The sequence below is a fragment of the Ictalurus punctatus genome, chromosome 24 (genome assembly GCF_001660625.3).
Source record: "Ictalurus punctatus breed USDA103 chromosome 24, Coco_2.0, whole genome shotgun sequence".
In the NCBI taxonomy this organism is placed as follows: domain Eukaryota; kingdom Metazoa; phylum Chordata; class Actinopteri; order Siluriformes; family Ictaluridae; genus Ictalurus; species Ictalurus punctatus.
The window spans coordinates 5,294,466-5,314,767 of record NC_030439.2 but is presented as its reverse complement, the minus strand read 5'-3'; the positions used below and the strand labels follow the sequence as shown (position 1 = coordinate 5,314,767).

Genomic DNA, 20,302 nt, shown 5'->3' with positions numbered 1-20,302 from the left:
CCATTATTGATGCTTTTTGCGAATTTGAATGAGACACACAGGAATATGGTCATGAGTTGATATTGTTGTTTTAGTGAAATGAAGAGTTTTCTTGAGAGAACCAATGTTCTTAAACACCACTCCATGTCCAAGGAACAGCAGTAGCTCAATTTGTCCTGTTTATGACCTCTCTACAGGTGTTGCTTATTTAATGCTGGCCTACTTTGTGGTTATGTGTGCTATATCATTACTGTCTGGCTGTACTGCTTCGCTGTGACTTGAAATTAGGTTTTGAATCAGACATCCAGGCTGGAGATTCAGCTGCTGGAGAACTCACTGTCCACGAACAAGCTGGAGAAGCAGCTCATGGTACAGACCAATGAGATCAGTAAGCTCCACGATAAGAATGGGTAAGCATAAGCACAAATCATAAACTAATTCACGAACCCTTGCCGTTTTAAACAGTGTAAAGACTAATGTTAAAGGAGTGGCTCCAGGGTATGACTGTTGTGTCTGTTTTCTGTGGATTCAACCATCAGTTGTCGCAGATTTCTACAATTCTGATTAGAACTGACTTTTTTTGTACATCTGTGACCCGCACTGGGAAATGATGCCCTGGAATGTTTAAATCTGATTCCTAGTAATAATAATTTCTTTTCTTTTTTTAAAAAAACAAAAACAAATGCAAGTTTCATATCCAAAAAACACAAATTGCAAAACAGAGCATTCAATTCTCAACAATTCAATAAGATCTGAGACAGTTATTTGATCTCATAGTGTGCAATTCAGTGCAACCTGCCAATGGACGAAAGACGTCTCCTGCCTTTAAAAACACTTTTGAAGACATTTTCATAAATGGACTGTTGCGCGTTTAATTAATTTGCTATATATGCTGTTTGGATAGTATGATATAGTGTATTTTGTTAATGGGATTTATCTCTCATCATAAGTATGTAAGCCTCATTCTCAGTTCTATCAGCAGAGCTACCCAGCTGTATTTGGGGGTGGGGAGAGGGAAGGATGCATACTGAACAAAATTTTCATCATGAGTTTCACAAAGATCTAAAAAAGAAAATAGTTAGCTGCATTTTTATTTAAAAAAAATAAATAAAAATTGTTCTCCATGTTGATGTCATGGTATTAATATAGTCCAGGAAGCCACCGTGCAGAATTTGATATCCATATGTGATTTTCTATTTTCTATACACAAGTTAATGCGCATCATATACCCAAGATGAGCAATAAAACCTTAAGACAACTGGACTGCCTGGCCTTAGACTAATCTCCAAATGTATACGATAAAATCTGGATTGCTTCGGCCAGTGTTTCAGTCATGGATACTGAGGAAATTCGTATAAATATTTATACACCTATTATAGCCATGTTAAATCAAGTTAATCTCCTATGGTGTGTGAATTATAATGCAGAACAATCGCAACAGAGTGTGGACAGCTTCGCACAGCTGCGCTCTGTCCTAAAACGCTTTCCTACTCTTTCCCTCCTGTCCCCAGCACCTCTTTTGGTGTCTCTCCCTTTCTACTGTCTTTCTCCTCACTGTCTCTCTGTCTTCAGGTTTCTGGAGCTGAAGATGCAGGAAATGGAGTCGAGGCACAGGGAAGAGCTGGAAGTGCTGAGGGAGGAAAAGAGCAATCTACAGGCACTTGTGATCAGGCAGAGTGGTGTGATCCTTGAGCTGGAGGCCCAGCTGGGCAAAGCCTCAGGCAACAGCACAGTGCTGCAGAAGCAACAGCAGGACCTGATGGACACCGTGCACAGCCTTCTCAACCTCTGCTCCAAGGACGGAGGTACGGAAAAGCTGCACAGATCAGCTCTGACTTTTTTTCCCAGAATGTTAAGGTGAAATGTAACAATGCACATACACATTGTGGAATACTTGTGCATTCTTTGTTTTAGCTCTGGTTTGGAAATTGGAGTAAGAGTAATGTAACCTCCTATATGCTTATTATAGCATAAAACTGAAGAGCATGCGACCACTATATTTACACTAATTACTGGTTACTTTATATACAAAGCACTATTGTCTGTCAGTTGTCATTGTTGTGTGCCATTGGCCAACATAGTGCTTACAAAGTTTGTTTAGTTCAAAAGAACAACAATTATGATTTCCCTCACCCCATTTCCTTTAGGTTCACTTTAGTCGAGTATGTGGCACAACAGAAAAGCGTTCACTCTGTTTTAGGGAGCCATTCGTGCCTGGGAGTCCAAAACGAGTAAAATTGGCCATGCTGTCTGGGTAGGAGGAGTGGCACACTCTCTCCTGTGTCAATCACAGCAATACTAGCCAATCATGTATGAGCTCATGTATGCAGATGAGGACAGTTAGCTTTTTCCTCAACTGGAATCTACAGCCTGGGGATTGCTGATGATGGTACCGCTTGAAATACCATGGAAATGGTTTTGGACCTCAATTCCACATGGACACTCTCACCGTGGCTGCTGGGACTATGGTTTCTGCTATGGCCTTGGGACTGCAATTACCACCTACAAATTTGCACGCAATTTTTCAAGGTTTCTTCCTCACATCATCTTAGGGAGTTAATTGGGATAAATCCACACACTTAAAAAGGCCCAAGCCTTTAGATACTGCTAATTGTATACAGACTGTATTCATGCATATTTCACCTGGTTAGCATGTAGAATGTGTTAAATTCATACATGTTTAAATAAAATGAATATTTGCCTAGTCCCAGAAGATAAATTAAAAAATTACATTATCCTTCAAAGCAGGTGGTTGTGATCAGACACTGATACTTACTAAGGAGAGGAATACTGCAATAGTGTTTATGTATTCAGTATTGTCCAAATACACAGAGAAACCAGGGATTTTACTTAGCCAAGCAGATTGCCAAAACTTTAAATGGATCAGAATTATTCTGCACCTCTACACTGTTGAACAAATAACCACAGTAACAATACCCTCTAACAACTGCACAGAAGTTGAAAATCCCTGTACAGATGTTTATTATTCTGTACTCAAATGAACATAGCGCATTGTTAAATTTCATAATGCACCTGCAGGCCTTTGGAAAGTGAGTGTGATAGACAGCTGTAATGCATCCACCACAAATACAGGGCCCTGTCAATACGTCGTCTTTACTTTCAGGGTTAACTTTTGTTTCCTTCTATTAGCCTGCATCTTAGCTGACAGTTTGAAAGTACTGTTGCTGAAAAATACACAACGTGCAGCTTAATTTCTCACATGCCTCCAAATCCCAGAAACCCCAAAAACATACGAATGTAAGACCTTTTCTACATATCAGAATGATAGACTGAAAGAGTGACATGCAAAACAAATAGAGAAAATGATCCACATTAGTTCTGCATGACAGAAGAATATTTTTGAACTTGTATTCATGTTGATGGGAGAAAGCTAGTGATGTGTGTAGTCACTGCTGTAGTTTCATTCATTTTTCTTTTAATTAAGGTAAGAACATTCATCCCTAGTCACTGCTAATCATTTTCAAATATGTTCGTGTTATCTATGGGAAGTCACCATTGTCAATATCCACAAAATAACAGTAAAGTTTGTAGAGTATTATATATTGATATATATTATATGATATTGTTAGAAAGTATAAAATTAGCAAAGTGATCATTCATTCGGAAACCAGAAAAATGTCGTTGATGCCACGTTGTGTTGTGATTGGCCAACATTTGTTTTTATTTTCACTGGGGTGGATTAAAGTCTTGGGAGTCACAGTGGCTTAGTGGTTAGCATGTTTGCATCGCACCTCTAGGGTTGGTGATTCAAATCCTGCCTTCGCTTTGGGGGTTTCATCTGACAGTCCAAAGACATGCATTGTAGGCTGTTTGGCATTTCCAAATTGTTCATAGTGTGTGAATGTGTTTGTGATTGTTTCCTGTGATGGGTTGTCACCCCGTCCAGGATGTTCCGCCTTATGTCCTGAGCTCCCTGGGATAGTCTCCAGGCCCCCCGCGACCCTGTGTAGGATGGATGGATGGACGGATGGGTTAAGATCTTAATTAGGAGTGTCAGAAACGCGAAACACGAATCGCAGCAATTCGCACTCTGCCTATGCCCATGAATTAAGTGTAGATATGATAGCTCTGAGTGTTTAGTTAAATCCATGGTTTTGGAATTTTTCTTTACATATATTTCTTATAATGATAATGAGTCTTTATTGGTCACATATAAATTGCAGCACAGTGAAATTCTTTTCTTCACATACTCCAGCATGTCAGGAGGTTGGGGTCAGAGCTCAGTGTCAGCCATGATACAGCGCCCCTGGAACAGAGAGGGTTAAGGGCCTTGCTCAAGGGCCCAGCAGTGGCAGCTTGGCAGCACCAGGGTTTGAACCCCGACCTTCCGATCAACTTTCCAGTTTCCAACCTGTGCCCATTGTAGCATCGATTCCTGCTCTTAGCTGACAGGAGAGGAACCCGATGTGGTCTTCTGCTGTGGTCGCTCATCCACCTCAAGGTTCAATGTGTTGTGCATTCTGAGACGCTTTTCTGCTCACCACAGTTCTAAAAAGTGGTTATTTGAGTTACTGTAGCTGTCCTGTCAGCTCGAACCAGTCTGGCCATTCTCCTCTAAACTTTCTCATCAGCAGTGTGTTTCCACCCACAGAACTGTCACTCAGCGGATGTTTTTTGTTTTTTGCACAAAAAAAGCAGTTTCTGAAATCCTCAAATTCAAAACAACCATGCCACAAGTATACATTTCCTAATAAAGTGTTCAGTGTGTGTGTGTGTGTGTGTGTGTGTGTGTGTGTGTGTGTGTGTGTGTACCTATACCTATAACAGTTCAATTCTAGCTGAATTAGATATATTGAGATCATAATTTAAGTCTAAATCTAAATATATCAGGGTGCCAACACATGATCCATGTTTTGTTCACCAAATTCAGTGTGTTTAGATGCAGTTGTGCAAAATCCCAAGACTTTACAAAATCAGCAGCTTTCTTGCCAGGCCTCATGTAGCCGATTATCTCATTGGCTGCGCTTGGAAAGGTCAGCGACAATTGGGGTCAAAGTTGAATTCGATTATGAGAACTAGATAACTTTGATAAGATAACTTTGAAGCAGTGGTAAAGCGTAACATTTAGGCAGTGTGCAAGGCTAAAAGTGATACTCTCTCTTGGGCAAACCTTTCCATTCTTTCTACATAATCTATCATTTAAAACAAGAAGGTAAACAAAAGTACATGACCTGCATTTTATTCAAAAAGTGCAGAAAACAGACTTCTTTGAAAGACATCACCTTCACGACTGCAGTATTGTGTTGTAACGGATGGAGCTCCTCACACGTCAGCACACTGTCAGCTCTTTAACAGTTGACCGAAGTGTCACAAAGGCCCGTTTGCAGTTACAGGCTGAGCCTCCATTATGACTGTATATGTGTCCGTAAATATTCGGTCATGGTCACCTTACACAAGTTTATTTGTAAAAAAAATTTTTTAGAAAAAATCTACATATAATATACCTGGCTGTAATCAAAAGTTAGCTAATAACCACCAACTAACTGGTTTGCTATAGAACAGGACAGCAGATATTTAGAGACAGTAAAGACATTCAATTTTGTATACAGAGTATTTCGTGGATCTAGGCTCTCGATTTTGAGAATAGTGCTATTGGCGTTCAGTGAAATTCTCCTGAGTTTGTTGGCCTACAGAATTCCCTATTGAATATTGCAGCCTCAAATTTCTCCAAATTCAACAAATTCCACTTTCCACACCCACAGTGGCTCAAAGGCTAGCGATTTCTCCCTGGCGGTCAGAGCTGGTCTTACGGCAACTCCGACTTATCCAGCAAACATATTATTCCCTCCCCCAGCCACCTTACCCCAACTGTAACCAAGGCTTGCCCTTTTGACCTTGCTTTTGCCCTAGATCTCAGTGGTCACAGAAAATTTACCCTGGATGTCTATGCTGGGACTGACTTGAGTGCAGAGAAATTTCAAACCTCTGGGCACAAGTTCCACTTCCTGCTGGGAGGGCACTGTGAGCAAAGCTACTTCCTGTTGCTCTTTCAGTCATTAGGACATTGAGCTGACACCCAAGTGACTCTTTTAACCAGACGTCTGCATTTTTGTGATTACAAATGAGACCACGAAGATTCTGAAAGAGACGGTGAGAACTCGGGACTTTGTTGCCGGTGTGTCCTACTCAAGTCTGGTTTTTGTTTTTGTTTTTTTGTTTTTTTACAGTTCTAGCACTACAGTATACTAAACCTTGTATGTTATATTGGACTACACTTAATTGGTATAGTTAGGCGTTGAATATTTCTGTTGTGGTAGAAATACTGTATCAGTACTGTCCTTAAAGGTAATTGAAGTAACTTAAATAATGTGCGTTATAGGATTAAGAGGGAATAAACTGGTTAGAATTGTCCTGTTGCTGTTTTGTGTTTGCTCATTTGCTTTTATAGAGCAGTTTGTAGCTTTGAGTATACCATAGAGGTCACCTTCCTCACCTCTGGTTGAATTAGTCAACCCTTAATGAGTCCAACGGGACCGTCTATGCTCTTGAGGTGAAAGGGAAGGTTCCAAGGTTCAGACTACCATGGCACCTCTACTGCAATTTAAATCTGGGTCAGGGGTTCTTCAATAGGGAGAGCATACATCTATTTCCTATCCAAGCCAATCATTAGAAATGTTTGGCATATAATATCGTAATGTGGGGTCTGCATGTATTAGTCTTTGTTTCCAGACTAGAAAATGGCTGAATTTGAAAATGTTCAGTGTATTATTGAAGGCAGATGAGCATAAATAAAAATGTTGGTAATAAAAATAATCGTCATGTACAGCGATCATTAATTTTTCTACTTTCAAAATGTTTTAGTAGCTTTTAAACGTTTGTTTTCCTCCCTATGGAAGTTTGATCTGTGATTGCCAGATGAGCTCGTCTACGTAGCACACTTATCACTTCTAAACATATTACAAACTCTGGGAGCTAATCGTGTTTTAATGGTAACTGATCCCAGTTCTGGGCGGCTGCTACGAATCCCTCACTGCTACGCATGAATTTCTTTTTTCTGCGCTGTGTTATCGCACCTAATGAATAGCATCAGTCATCTTTGATTACCACAGCTTCGGCTCTGCAAAGTGTTGTTGTTTCAGTCACTGGGTTTAGTTTTCGAGAAATATATTGCACCTCAGCATGGTACTTTTCATGGCTTTTTAAATAAATGTGTCTGAAATGAAACTGTTAGATTTTGGCATACTATTACTGAGATGCTTTGAGCCTTATGTAATGTTCTGGTTCACCAAATGAATTGGCTACAGTTAGTCATTACCTCTGCTCTCTTTTTTTTTTTTCTTTCCAGTTTAGTGTCAGTTCAGTTGCTGGTATGTTTTCATTGCTCATCTGAAATTAATACAACCTCAAATTCTCAAGCCATTTGAATGCCTGGGATGTCTGGCTTATACTGACCATAAACAAGATTTGCTCTTGCTCGCCTCATTTTAGTCTCCGTTTACTTAAGACATCTTAATTCTTTATAGGGGAGTTTTAGAGCGTTTTAGTTCGCTTGACTAACGTCCTGATTTATAGAAGTAGTTTTTCCTGTTTGTACTTTTCACAAAAACTCCCCACTGAACAGAAGTCCCTACTGAAGGAGCAAGAATTCATATGTAAATAGAGAACCGTGTATTAATGTGTATCTTAGTGCCAGGACACAAGCTGTTTAATAGTTCCTGATATTTAATCGGTTAATGCTAAGTGCATCTTCATTTTCCTTGGGAATCCCTACTGCTAACATGGTACCATTTTGTGACTCATAGCATTTGGTTTAAAAATATCCTTGGTTTCTGAATAATTATAGTGTGTTTATTTGAGAAAAATCTTTTGGGATGCATTTGTGGTTGTGAGTACACTTTTGCAATGAGCTATGTCAATAAGTCTGAATCCAGATGTTACTACACAGTGAAAACGTTTTGTTTTTGTGGTGGCACGGTGACAGACGCACGCATTGATCAATAACACCTGTCAAAAATGTCTACACACCACCTAGCAAGAATGTTGGAACGTTGACCTTGCACATGCCTCATCAGAGATATCACCGTTCACTGGACATATATATATATATATAGTCTTATATACTGCGTTTGAATATCTCCTTAATAATTGTTTTCTCATAAACATATTATTTGTAATAGTAGTTGCAGTTATAATGATCATTGTGGTCAATCAATAAATTATTAGAAAAGTATTATTAAAGGCTTCATAACTATCACGGACAGCTGGTCAGGATATTGAATGGGAAGGCGAAAACAGATTTTTACTACGCGTGAGTAAAGGACCTTCTTTCTTTCTTAGTAGAGTTAGGTGTTAAATGTTTCTTCCGTGGAAGAAATCTCAGGAATCATGTTTGTTACTGAGTTTTTGACACCTTTAGGCTTGATCTTTAATATAACAGTCTCATCATGTACACATAATACGTAACACAAACAATGAAAGACTGATGGATAGCATCACTTGTGCTTCCTAATAAAAACAAACAAACAAAAAAAAAACACAACATGCCATGTCAATACGGCCAAAAAATCTTATTTATTTGCTTATTTACTTGCTTATTTATTTATCTCTTTTTCTTGTAAGCAAGGGAGGGCTTAAACCTTTCTAGCGTTTCCCATGAGCTTTAAAATACTGCTCTAATGTGAGCCCAAGTAGGAGATCCATCTGATGGACAGACCTTATTCAGCCAAAGATGAGACATCCGCAGGTACACTGCATTCTCAATGGGCATGATCTCTCTAAGTGTTTTGTCTCTAGCAATTTTGTATATAGCGATAAATTGCCACTGGACAGGTCTGGCTTCTTGTTGTGCTAGACTCCACAGCATGCAGTTCTACTCTATGAACCTGTCACTGCGGGAGATTCTTGTCACTGACACTTGGTTCTTTCACAGTGAGGCAGCTATTATAGTCTTTCTCTTGAAGGTCTTTCTACCTCCGCTGCCCACCGCCTCACTCCAGGGATCAAAGCCAGGCCTAAACACCATCCTGCTCTGCGGTGACATCTCTTCTCCCAAAACAGCCCCAACAGTGAAAACAAGGGTGTGAAAGCTGAGTTGGACTCTTAAGGAGCATTAGCGATAAGAAACGGGAAGAAATTTCAGAGATACAACCAGGACTTGGCGTGTAAATATAAACCACTTGTTATAACAGGAACTTGAAATTTATAGCTTGTAGTATTTTGTCCGCAGACCTTTGCTTGGTTTCAAAATATTGGCAGGAGTAATTATGTGCAGATGGAGGGAGAGCCAGCTGCAGGCTTTGAGAGGCCTGACCGAGCCGGACGTTTCCTCATTCGGTGCAAGAGATCAGCGGTTTGATTAAAGAGCGTTCACACTGGAAACATGTCACTCACTACCACTCACTGGAAGATCTTATCGATAAAACACCACAGAGCTTTCCGGTAGATCCAAATACGGTGTTCTCTATTCACTTTCAACATGCACATTTCCTCACTTTGGACATTTCAATCAGAAAAATTCGGCTGTATTTTGAATTTCGGTGTGTATTATTTATTCTGTTATCTGAGTGAGCTTGGGTACGCTTTTCTTTATTGGCTTCAATGCATTCCATCGCCTAAAACCATGTCTCGAAAACAAAATAAAAACTTTTTATTCCAGTTTATATATTCAGTCCAATGTCATAGTGTTTTCTTTTCTGTTTTTCCAGTGCAGGAGGTGTGATTGATTTGTGCATGTCTAACCAGAGATGAAAAAGGTGTCATATGATTTTAAACACATTCTATCCCTTTCCCATCCTGAGAAGCAATAAATTCTGAACACTCCCTGCCAATCACAACCATGTATATATGTAATCCTTGCTGGATGTCTTTTCAGAAAATGTTCTCTGCTCTTACTCCGAAAGCAGTGCATCATAAAACCTCTGTTTTCATATTCACATGGGTATTATAAACCACAGTTGGCATGAGCATAATAGAACTCGTGAAAACGATCATCACCCGCTGCTTTGTAGTAGTATATGTGCTGCAGAATGTCAGTCAGTCAATTGTTCATCTGGATGAATCTTGTTCTGTTGAAATGGAAGCACTTGTGGTGACAGATTGTGTGATAGATAATAAGACTCAATCACAGCAGTTAAGGGGATATGGTCGTGCTTCTCAACATTCAAACTGTGAAAGTAATGGACCGTTCCATGTAGAGATCAACTAACTAACTCTATCTTTCATTCGCAGTGGTGCCCAACAGCACAAAACAAGCCGACGAGGAGAAGAAATTCCGAGACTGCGCTGATCTCTATGAAGCAGGCTTCCAGAAAAATGGAGTATATACCATCAACATTAGTCCGCAAGAAACGAAAAAGGTGTGTGTTTGCATATGTGTGTGTGTATGTGTGTGTGTGTGTGTTCAGATCTCGTAAGATCTCTCATCATCTTTAAAAGATTATCCCTCCTTCTGGTTCTCACATTCTCACCCTCAACTGCTTATTTTAGTGGATTTGTTGCTCCAAACATATCTGGCTGGAATCACCAGTTAATCAACAAGGCTAATGAGAATATTATGGGTATATTAGAGCCAGATTAGGAAACCCAATAATAGTCCATTAGAAACGCTGATGCGAAACATTGGTAGATTGGAAGAAAGCCACTGTGAGCAACGTTGACGCAGTTGCTGGTTTAGCAAGATAACGCTGAGTGCAGTGAGTGTAGCGTTAGGGTGGAGGGGTCGTTTAGTTTACACTATAGTTTATCATTTATTTATATCAATGGCTCCAAATCCAGTGCTCCAAATCCAGACCTTGGGTCAGTCCAAGATTTTTTATTTTTTTTTAAATCAGAGGTCATGCTTGAAGCTGAGCGAACCAGAATGTATAATAGCTGTATATAGATGGACTGGATTAGTTTTCACAGCTCTAAAAATAAGGTTGGAAAGTGGAGAGGTTCTGTATATGCTCTGCGTCATATACAGTAGGTGAGACTGCAGGCCATTAGGGTGCATTTTATAGTGTGGAAATGTGGAGGAATGTATATGTTGTGTAATCTAAACAAGACTCTATGACCATGTTCCGGGGACATACAACATTTCAGTGTAGCTGGTATCTGTGTGTTTGTGTGTGTATAGATATGTGTCTGGGTGTCTAGTTTCACCACAAGTCAAGTCTGTGGTTCTCGGGTAATTGTCCTCTGACTGGATTGTGTGTATTCAGCTGGACGTATGTGAGGTTAACAAAATCTCTCCTCCACCACCAAAGAGCGGCAGTCACCGATTTGCCGCTTATTGGTTTACACCGAGCCACACATGGCTAGATTACAGCCATGTGTCCCTCTTTTGTCTCCACTCTGATCTTAAACCTGGACTTCTGCCCTGCTCTAATTGCTAACTAAACATGTAGGCAAGCCTACTTTAGCCGGATCGCAAAAAAAGCAGCTTGTTGGGAACATCTGTCTCTGTGCTGTTATGAATGTGTATTAATTAGCTAGCAAAAAAATTTTTTTAAAATAACTATAATAGTCCTAGTTAATATTAGTTCACTGGAAACATGGTGAACAGTGCACTAGCTAGATTACACTTGGGGGGAAAAAAAACATGTATCACAGAACTTTCTCTGCTGATATCTTTAATCACGCACGGACGTCTAACAGCTTTCAGCGCGGCTAATGATTTGGACACGCTAAGAAAAAGAAAGAGAGAAAATGAACAAAGAATTTAGGCTATCAATAATAAAAAGCAAATGCCACAAAAATGTCATAATTTCATATTTCAAAGATTTAGTCTTTTATGTCAGAGCGTGTAAGATGATCCGAACTAACTATAAAAATCTAAATCCTTTTATGTCAGAAAAAAGGGATGACTTTGCTCTTCCATGTCTGGAATGTGATTTGTTAGGGACGTACGTATTTGCATATAGAATTTAGCGTAGGCTTAAATTAAAATAAACAATTACTATTAATATGCATTGTAATTCGGATGTTTCTTTTAAGAATGGGCTTTAATGGCTTTATATGTGTGTGTGTGTGTGTGTGTGTGTGTGTGTGTGTGTGTGTGCAAGCAGGTATACTGTAATATGGAAACTGCTGGGGGAGGCTGGACGGTAATCCAACGCCGAGAGGATGGTAGTGTTGACTTTCAGAGGACATGGAAAGAGTACAAGATGGTATGCCAAGAAATATCACACTTCTAACCTTCATTTAGACTGTTAACAGGAGTGAGGGATGTCTAGGACAGCCAGGAGAACAGTAAGCAGATGAAACTTTATTGCCGATATTAATATGAGAAAACATCTTGACATCCAGGAGCAGTAACAATTTATTCCACATATTAAACCCTTGGCCTTTTGCACACATGATCTGGATGACCAACTTCAGACATAGAACGCCGTAGTCAAGCACAGTTTGGTGATTATTGTACTCTAACACATCTAGTAAAACTAGAAATATTCTGGCATGTTGAATGAAGAAATCACCAAGCGTCAGCCTCTCAGGACTGCAGCTGATATAGACATGAGCAGCTCTTCAGCGATGGAGATGTTTTTGTCAACAGAGCTCGGCTTCGGCATGTGTCATGGAATGCGGAGATGTAACGTAATCATTTTTATCAGAGGTTTATTAACATTACGAGTCCAAACAGACAGGGCTTTTTTTTTTTTTTTTTTTTTTTTTTAAATCAACCATGTGTAATTAATGCTGTATTAAGACTCTATTCACATGACCAGTGCATCAGTGCTATAGTATATTATGAGTATATTTAGTTTATTTATTTGCAAAATATACATTAACCCCATGGTTCGCAAAGTGAGGTCTGTGAGGTATATCCAGGCGGTCCATAATAAAAAAAATGTAAAAAAAAAAATACGTAGGTCTATAAATAAAGTCAACTTGGACCTAATGTGTTCTATGTGTGGAAAGTTCAGGAATAAAATCTCGATGGCGCCACAAACATAGCCAAAGTAATTGTGTACACATTTAAATAATGAGCTTAATATTGGAATAGTTATAGGATTATGTTCAGAAATCAGTGCTGAGGAGGTCCCTGGAATTGATTTTATTATTAAAAAGAGTTTGAGAACCCCTGTACTAACCTAATGTTACACCAACGAAATCGTCAAGAGACATTCATGGTACGAAAACATTTTAAAATTCCTTACACATTCAATAAAGAAGTTAGATGGACTGGGAGTTGGATCACTGAGCTGGAAATCTCAAAACAAAGGCAGATTAAACAGCGTTTTAATCATGATGAAATCAGTTTCATTGATATACGGTACGTACCAGAGGTGGGTAGAGTCGCCAAAAATGTTACTAAAGTACAAGTAAAACTACTTAATAACAATAATTACTGAAGTAACAGTAAGAGTTAATAATGACATGAGTAAGAGTCATAAAGTATCCAATGAGAAGACGACTCGAGTGATAAAACGAAGGGAAAATCCTGAATCTCGGACTACATGGAGAACTGTAAGTCACACCTCCCCTTGAAAATCTGTCTTTTCTATTTATATGATATAAAACCTGGGTTCAAGATGAAGCAGCATATCCCAGTCCTCTGTACTGGTACAATAACACAGGACCTGTCATTTTCAACACAAAATCTCACACACACCCCAAAAAACAAACAGAGGGCTGTCCTGCCTGCTCTCCTTCCCCCTCTTCGGCCACTAACGTCCAGGCCTGAGCCTCACAAAAAGTGAGCGGTTGTTGTGTCCACATTCAGACCACTGCAGCGAGACTCGCCACCTCGTTATACATGATATAAACGTATTATTAAAACTGCAATCTTTAAGAGTAATGGAGGAACGCCACCAAATGTAGCGAAGTAAAAGTACCTTTCTGTGATTAAAAATGAACTTGAGTAAGAGGATAAGTATGGCCAGTTAAACCTACTCTTAAAAGTATGCCCCCCCCCCAAAAAAAAAGGTTACTCAAGTAAATGTAACAAAGTAAATATAGTGTATTACTACTACTAATTGATCCATCTACTGATCATCTAATATTAACTGTCGTCTTTGAATGTTCTGCACCACTGTCTTGTTGGACAGTAATGTCTTACGAGAGATATCGATGAACCCAGATCAGTCTGAAAACATGAGCTGGTGTGAAATGTACTAAATGCTAAACTCATTTAGGTAAGCACAATGATGCAACTGAGTAGCCTACTGAGACAACTGAAAAACATTTCTGGATTTTGGCTCAGCAGTAATTTGGTGATTAGGTGCAGAGGAAAAGGTTTGTAAAGGTTGCTATTTATGCCTATTAGTGAAGTGATGCAAAACAACCTGTAACCTTAGAGAGGATTATTACAACACAGCACATTAATACTGTGCTTTATCCACAAGCACTAACCCAAGAGGATGCCCCGCTTGACCACTGCCCTCTTTGGCTACTCATACAGTTCTCGTGAGAACTTGTGCAGCAGGGAGGGGGTGGGGAGGGAGGGGGTTCGGGTTAGAGAAGGAAGGGAAGGTTTACTCATATGTGAACATAGTCAAATGTCTGGCTTTTAAAATCTAATTACAATAGCCCACACCTTGACAACAAATACAGACTCACAACAAGAAAAATTCAGGGAATAATTATATTTTTCCACCCACACACGGCTCGCCTCAGGCCAGATGCATATCTCGTGTCATAAATCACTAGCATCGTAATCACTTTGAAATGCTGAAATCAATAGCCAGCACTTCATAAAAGACCAATGTGTAACACAGCAATATCTCCTTCATGTTTGCTATCGAAATCACACGCAGCCCCTGCCAGCACATTTGGCTCATTTCCAACATCGTTCTGATTACTTACGGGCCACTTCATGATTTCGAATTATATCATCAGCAACTTATTTTCCCCTGAATGTAATGATTACTCAGGATTGCATCTTCAATTTCTTAGAATACAGGGACTGTAGGAGAATGTGATGTGCAATCCAGTACCATATGGTGCTCATTTGTTGCACCATAAACATGTAGAGTTTGTTCGTTTGGGGCTTCGGTTTATATTGTGTCTACTGTATGCATTAAGACATTATTCAGAAGCTGTTCCAGCAAGTTAAATGAGCTGAGCCTGTTGTGTACACATCGGAAAAGCGCTCAGAAGTCCTACTGGGAGGGGCATCCTTACTGTTATATTAAGAGATTAGGGTTAATTACCAAATGATGGCACAAGTGAACAGAGCGAAATGTCTATTTCAGAGAAAGACTGTGAACTGCTGCACGTACACAGTGCGTTGTGCATTAGTAATGTATATATTACTTATCAAACAGCTTGCATTTACAAATATTATTGCAAATTGGTTCGTAAAGCACTGATACCATCATGTATCAACATTTCCAAAAACCTTCGAAATTATAATCTTAGATAACATGATAAATGATGCTTAATAAAAGTTGCTTGCATTTGCTGATTGCTGAGCTTTCTTGGACCAGGCTGTGTTTCCCATGGTCTGCTCCAGGGCCCATCAGTAACCCTCCTGAATTCCTGCACTGACCCTGGGTGCATTCTCCCTTCCAGGGCTTTGGGAGTGTGTCAGCTGAGCACTGGCTGGGGAATGAGTTCGTGTACATGCTGACCAGCCAGAGACAGTACGCCCTCCGCGTGGAGCTCACTGACTGGGATGGACATCAGGCCTTCTCCCAGTATGACCGCTTTCACATCGGCAGCGAGAAAAACAAGTACAGGTACTGGAAATCCCGTGATGCTCTAATCTGGTGTTGATTCATTCAAGCTGAAAAAATGTTTCTTATTCTGAATGTTAACATGACTGTTTATGCCACTGCTCCAGGCATTGCTCTGACATTTCCTTTGCTCATAAAAAGCGTATATTCCCACTTCATTCTGTATACAGATATTCTGGTAGATGTTGCGCAGAATGGGACAGTCGAAATACTAGAAAGTTTAAGACCTCCCATCATATTGAGTGCTTGAAAACATCCTCTCTTTTAGTCCTCTCCATGCATCTAAGCACACAGGTTCAAATTCAGCGGACACCACTTTCTATGGCTGACATATGAGCTCCACCAGATTTTGGAGCAAACCATTCCAAGTGTTCAAACACTTAAAAGCAGATATATTCTCTTACTGCTTCAAGAGACTGTCAGTCGGCTAGATAAGTTGCTGCTGATAATTAGGTTTTGTTTTTTTTAACTTACTCTCCTCTTTTCACCTTAAATGGAAATTTGATTATTATAAGTTTGTAGTAGAATGTAACACAGATACAGTGTACATATTAGGACATCCTCATCGTGCCTCATCGCAAAAGGCTTCAGGGCTCAGGAAAAACTTTGTCAGTTGCCAGGTCTCGTACAGTTAGGCATCGGGCAAAACGGCCTCAGGCTTTTATTTGCATGTTTTAAAAGTTAGCTAAACAAAATATTGCAACTAGCTAGCTAGAATGTCGGCGAGTTAGTTTTTTTAAATGTGTAAATAATACTTGCGAATAATATTAAATAATTGCAGTGGAACATGATCTCTTAATGATACAACTTAATCAGTGTAACAGTTAATAAAAAAGTAAGAATTAAGTATATCAGGAATGGCTTCTGTCTCTACCTGTCTGTCCTCAACCACCGTTCTGATCTGCTTCTGAACTGCGTGCAGATATGACGTCACATGAGGGTGGGGCAATGCGAACCTTTCACCTGAAGCTGTTCAGTTTGAAGCCGTTTTGCCTGATGCCTTAATGTCTGAAGCAATTTTCCCTGATGCCTTCATGTCTGAGGCCATTTTGCCCGATGCCTACAGCATCCGTACAAGACCTGACACCTGACGTCCTGAGTCCCTAAAGCCTTTTAATCTGAGGCATGATGTCATTTTGTCAAACGGCTGAGAACTGACGCTGAGGTCTGAGGATGTCCTAATATGTACACCGTACACCGATCATATGTCTATTACTTTGAGGCAATCTCAGATCAAGTCTAAAGTGTAACACTCAGTAGGAAAAAGGTGTCAGGTATAGTCCACGGTGTTCGTACTCACAAAGTCATGCTAGCATTACATTCCTTTTTGGCACTCACCTTCAGTGGCCAGCTTTATTTGATTATTAAACAGCTTTCATTGCTGAGACTGGAGAAAGAACAAACAGCTACATTGTAATTCAGTTTGGGCTTTGTGGAATTGGGCTTTTGTGGCCTCCAGTGGTGCCTGACACGAGCATTCACTGAATGAATTTCACACAATCTCTCCCTTTTGTGGACATGATTTGTAAAACATTACTGTACAGAATGTGATGAATTTGAGAACACAATTTTTAAACACATGGAAAACCGTACCCACAAGCCCGCACGATCAAGCGCGCTCATTTAATCATAATATAGCTTTGCTGTGCTTTTTAGTGTGTCACTTTGTCCTGGCTTATGAACAGCCTATGCCAGTAAAAAGTTTCAAGAATCTAATCGGCATTCTGGTCTCTATAAATAGATTTGTTCTTTTAAACTGTTGTGGTCTCAGACTCACACATTGCTTGTATGGAACGTTAGCCAAAGCAAACTTGTTCCCATGGGTCTAAACAAACTGGATGAGATGTTGCCACTTCTGGTAGTGTGCTCTAATACTTTCACTGCGTTTAGTCTGAAACTGTTGGTTTGTGCATTTTCAACATACAGCATGAAACGAACGAATACGATTTATAGTTATAATGCTTTATGATCACTGACACACACACACAGAGACTATGCATAGCTGAGAATGGCTACAAATCTACACTGGAAAGCGCAGGTAATCGTTTAAAACTTAACGTATTACAAAATACGATACTTCTCGTTTATCACAGGCAGCGGTGGAGGCTTGCCAGTTGCTTGAAATGTTGCTTGAATGCCAGCCTCTTAAACCTGGACAGGAAATGGTTTGTGTTTTAGAACTGTGGCACAGAAAAGCAAGCAGAAATTAACGCAGTAACCTAAATCACAAAACAACTCTCCCTTCCATTAATACTACTCGAGTTAATGATCGCCCAATTACATACACAATCTGAAATAAATCAGAGGACTTGGCCGCATGTGTGCCGCATGATAAATTACAGCTAATGACCACATGTATCTAATGTTTTTTTTTTTTCTTTAAATTTTCTTCACTGGATTTAGACACTGCTTCTTCTCAGAAGACAGAGTGTGTAATGTTATTTACATTATTTCAGGAGAATTATTACTGTTTCATTACACACATCTCAGGAAAGAGTATTGGTGCTCTCGGAACTATTCGTTATTTACGATGCAAAATATCTGCCATGTACATTCACATGTTGTCCTTTGTTCTGACCTCAAGAGACAAAATATACATCACACTTTCATGAAGATCTAAAAACGTCCATTGGTACATTTCTAGTTGGTCACATGATCTGTGTGATGTGTGCCAATATCTTTCTGGCCAAACACTGTACAAATACTAAAAAAAAAAAACATCTGGAATGCCTGATATGGGCTGTCCCTGGTAATCCCCAACTACAGCGTATATACATCCGCTACACACATCCCAAATGGCTTGAAGTAATGTCATTGGCTAATCACTGTAGTCATGGAGCTTTGAATGGGGAAGAGATGAAATATTATTTGGTTGGAACAAGGAAGAGGGAATGTAATAAAACTGAGAGTATCACGTGAGTCTTCAACCATACATGCACTTAGTAAACCTTTACATTATCTGATTTGCTGTGTAGATACTGTGTGCTGCTGTGGGACATGTGGGCCTCTTGCTTGGTTTGTGGAATATGAATGCTGTACAGATTGTCAAGGAAAACAAATAGACATTATAAGTATGAAGTTATCAGGTCCACACGTGATATATTGTATACACTAGAACTCCATTTCTGCTGCAAACACCTATCAGTGCACACTGATCAGAAACAGCTTTACTATGGGAATAGCTATGGGGTGGCCAGTCAAAATGTCATATGATGTGAAATTGAGTGACTTGATAAATCTCGCTGTGATTGAGTCATACAGCTATATCATCTCTATAGCATCTCTCAGAATTTGAACAGTTAACTTCTTTCATTGCCTAATGAAGAGGATTGTCAATAAGTATAGTATCATGGATGAACTCATAAGTGTAGATCACTAACACAGCAACAAGAGTCATTCCCTGGCCTCACTGACCACCATAAACAGATTAGCAAACATTGGTCAAACATTTTATGTGAACAGTATTCATTAATTTCAGGCATTACATTGAATTTCTTCAGTTTGTTCTTAGCCACTATTAGCTAATGATATTATTGAATTCATAAGATGTAGCCTACTGTTAGGTTAGTTATGACTTTTTTTGTAGCTTGGTCAACAACAAACAAATGTTGTTTACTGTAGGTGTGTGCATTTTATGCTCAATGGGGATCCTACTCAGGCCATACAGTAATAGGAGTAGCCACATTATGAAATTTTCTAGACAGCCAGCTCAATAAAGTCATTGGGTTTAACCCTAACCTGACCACATCAATGTAAAAGGTCACACCGGCTCACGTGTTGGACAATATTCTGACCGTATTGGTGACTAAAGTCCAGAATTTACGATAATATTTACATGAAGGAATTTAAGTGACCTACTTGTAGGTCATAGTTCTGAGGTTGCCAGATTTGTATTGAGTAGAAACATCAGAGATGGGTTTTTCAATAGCATCTAGACAACTGCTTTTAAACACAAACACTTACCTTTACTATCAAGGATAGAAAATGCAAAGTGAAATATCTTCTTTTTTTTTGATGTCCAATGTAATAATATGTAACATAAAAGCATAAACATAAAAGATTAAATTTAAAAATAAAAATACTATATGAATAAGAAAATGGAGAAAATGGCAAGCATTGAAATAAAGAAACATTCAAATAAAATAAATCTGATAGGAGTCTAGTATACTGTCAATATGCTGCATGAAATGTCCTAGTTGTAATTATCACAGTAATTTGTGCAAATTTGGTTTAATTTAACAATATGGCTTCCACCCTCATTATTCGGCAGCTGAGAAAATAGCACTTGACCCAGCACATCCTATTATCTTGCTTTTTATTTTATTAATATCCTGCTCCATCAGTTACTCCTGCATACAACTCGCAAGATACTCAATCGAGGTCATGAAATTGTTATGTCCGTGATTTGTCGACTTAATAAAATAATTTCAATGCAAAGAAAACACACCCTAAAGAAAATCAGTCCTAAGCAATGTTGTTCTTCCGATCTCCTCTGTGCAAAAGTAAGCTTTTTAAGGACTTTAAAAACACGTTGATTCATTAATACGGTCATATTTATATTTAATATTCGACTCAAATATGTCCATATTAAATATAAATATTCCGTTTAGTCTATTTACAGCACAAAACATGAATTTCAGAATTTCAGACATATTGTGGTTGTGACATGAAACTCAACCAGTGGACTAAATACTGCTCTTCATCCG

General features: G+C 39.2%; 1 protein-coding gene across 2 annotated transcripts in view; it reads left to right on the top strand.

Moving 5' to 3' along the window:
* angpt1 (angiopoietin 1) overlaps positions 1-20,302 on the top strand; it is a 62,567-nt gene that overhangs the window by 24,428 nt on the left and 17,837 nt on the right. Inside the window, exons 3-7 of one of the 2 annotated variants that reach the window (XM_017455003.3) lie at positions 268-389; positions 1,552-1,784; positions 10,168-10,295; positions 11,985-12,086; positions 15,433-15,599. In XM_017455003.3, coding sequence (XP_017310492.1) covers positions 268-389; positions 1,552-1,784; positions 10,168-10,295; positions 11,985-12,086; positions 15,433-15,599 — 752 coding nt within the window. The remainder of the gene's footprint in view (positions 1-267; positions 390-1,551; positions 1,785-10,167; positions 10,296-11,984; positions 12,087-15,432; positions 15,600-20,302) is intronic. The other variant, XM_017455004.3, reaches the window with a different exon arrangement.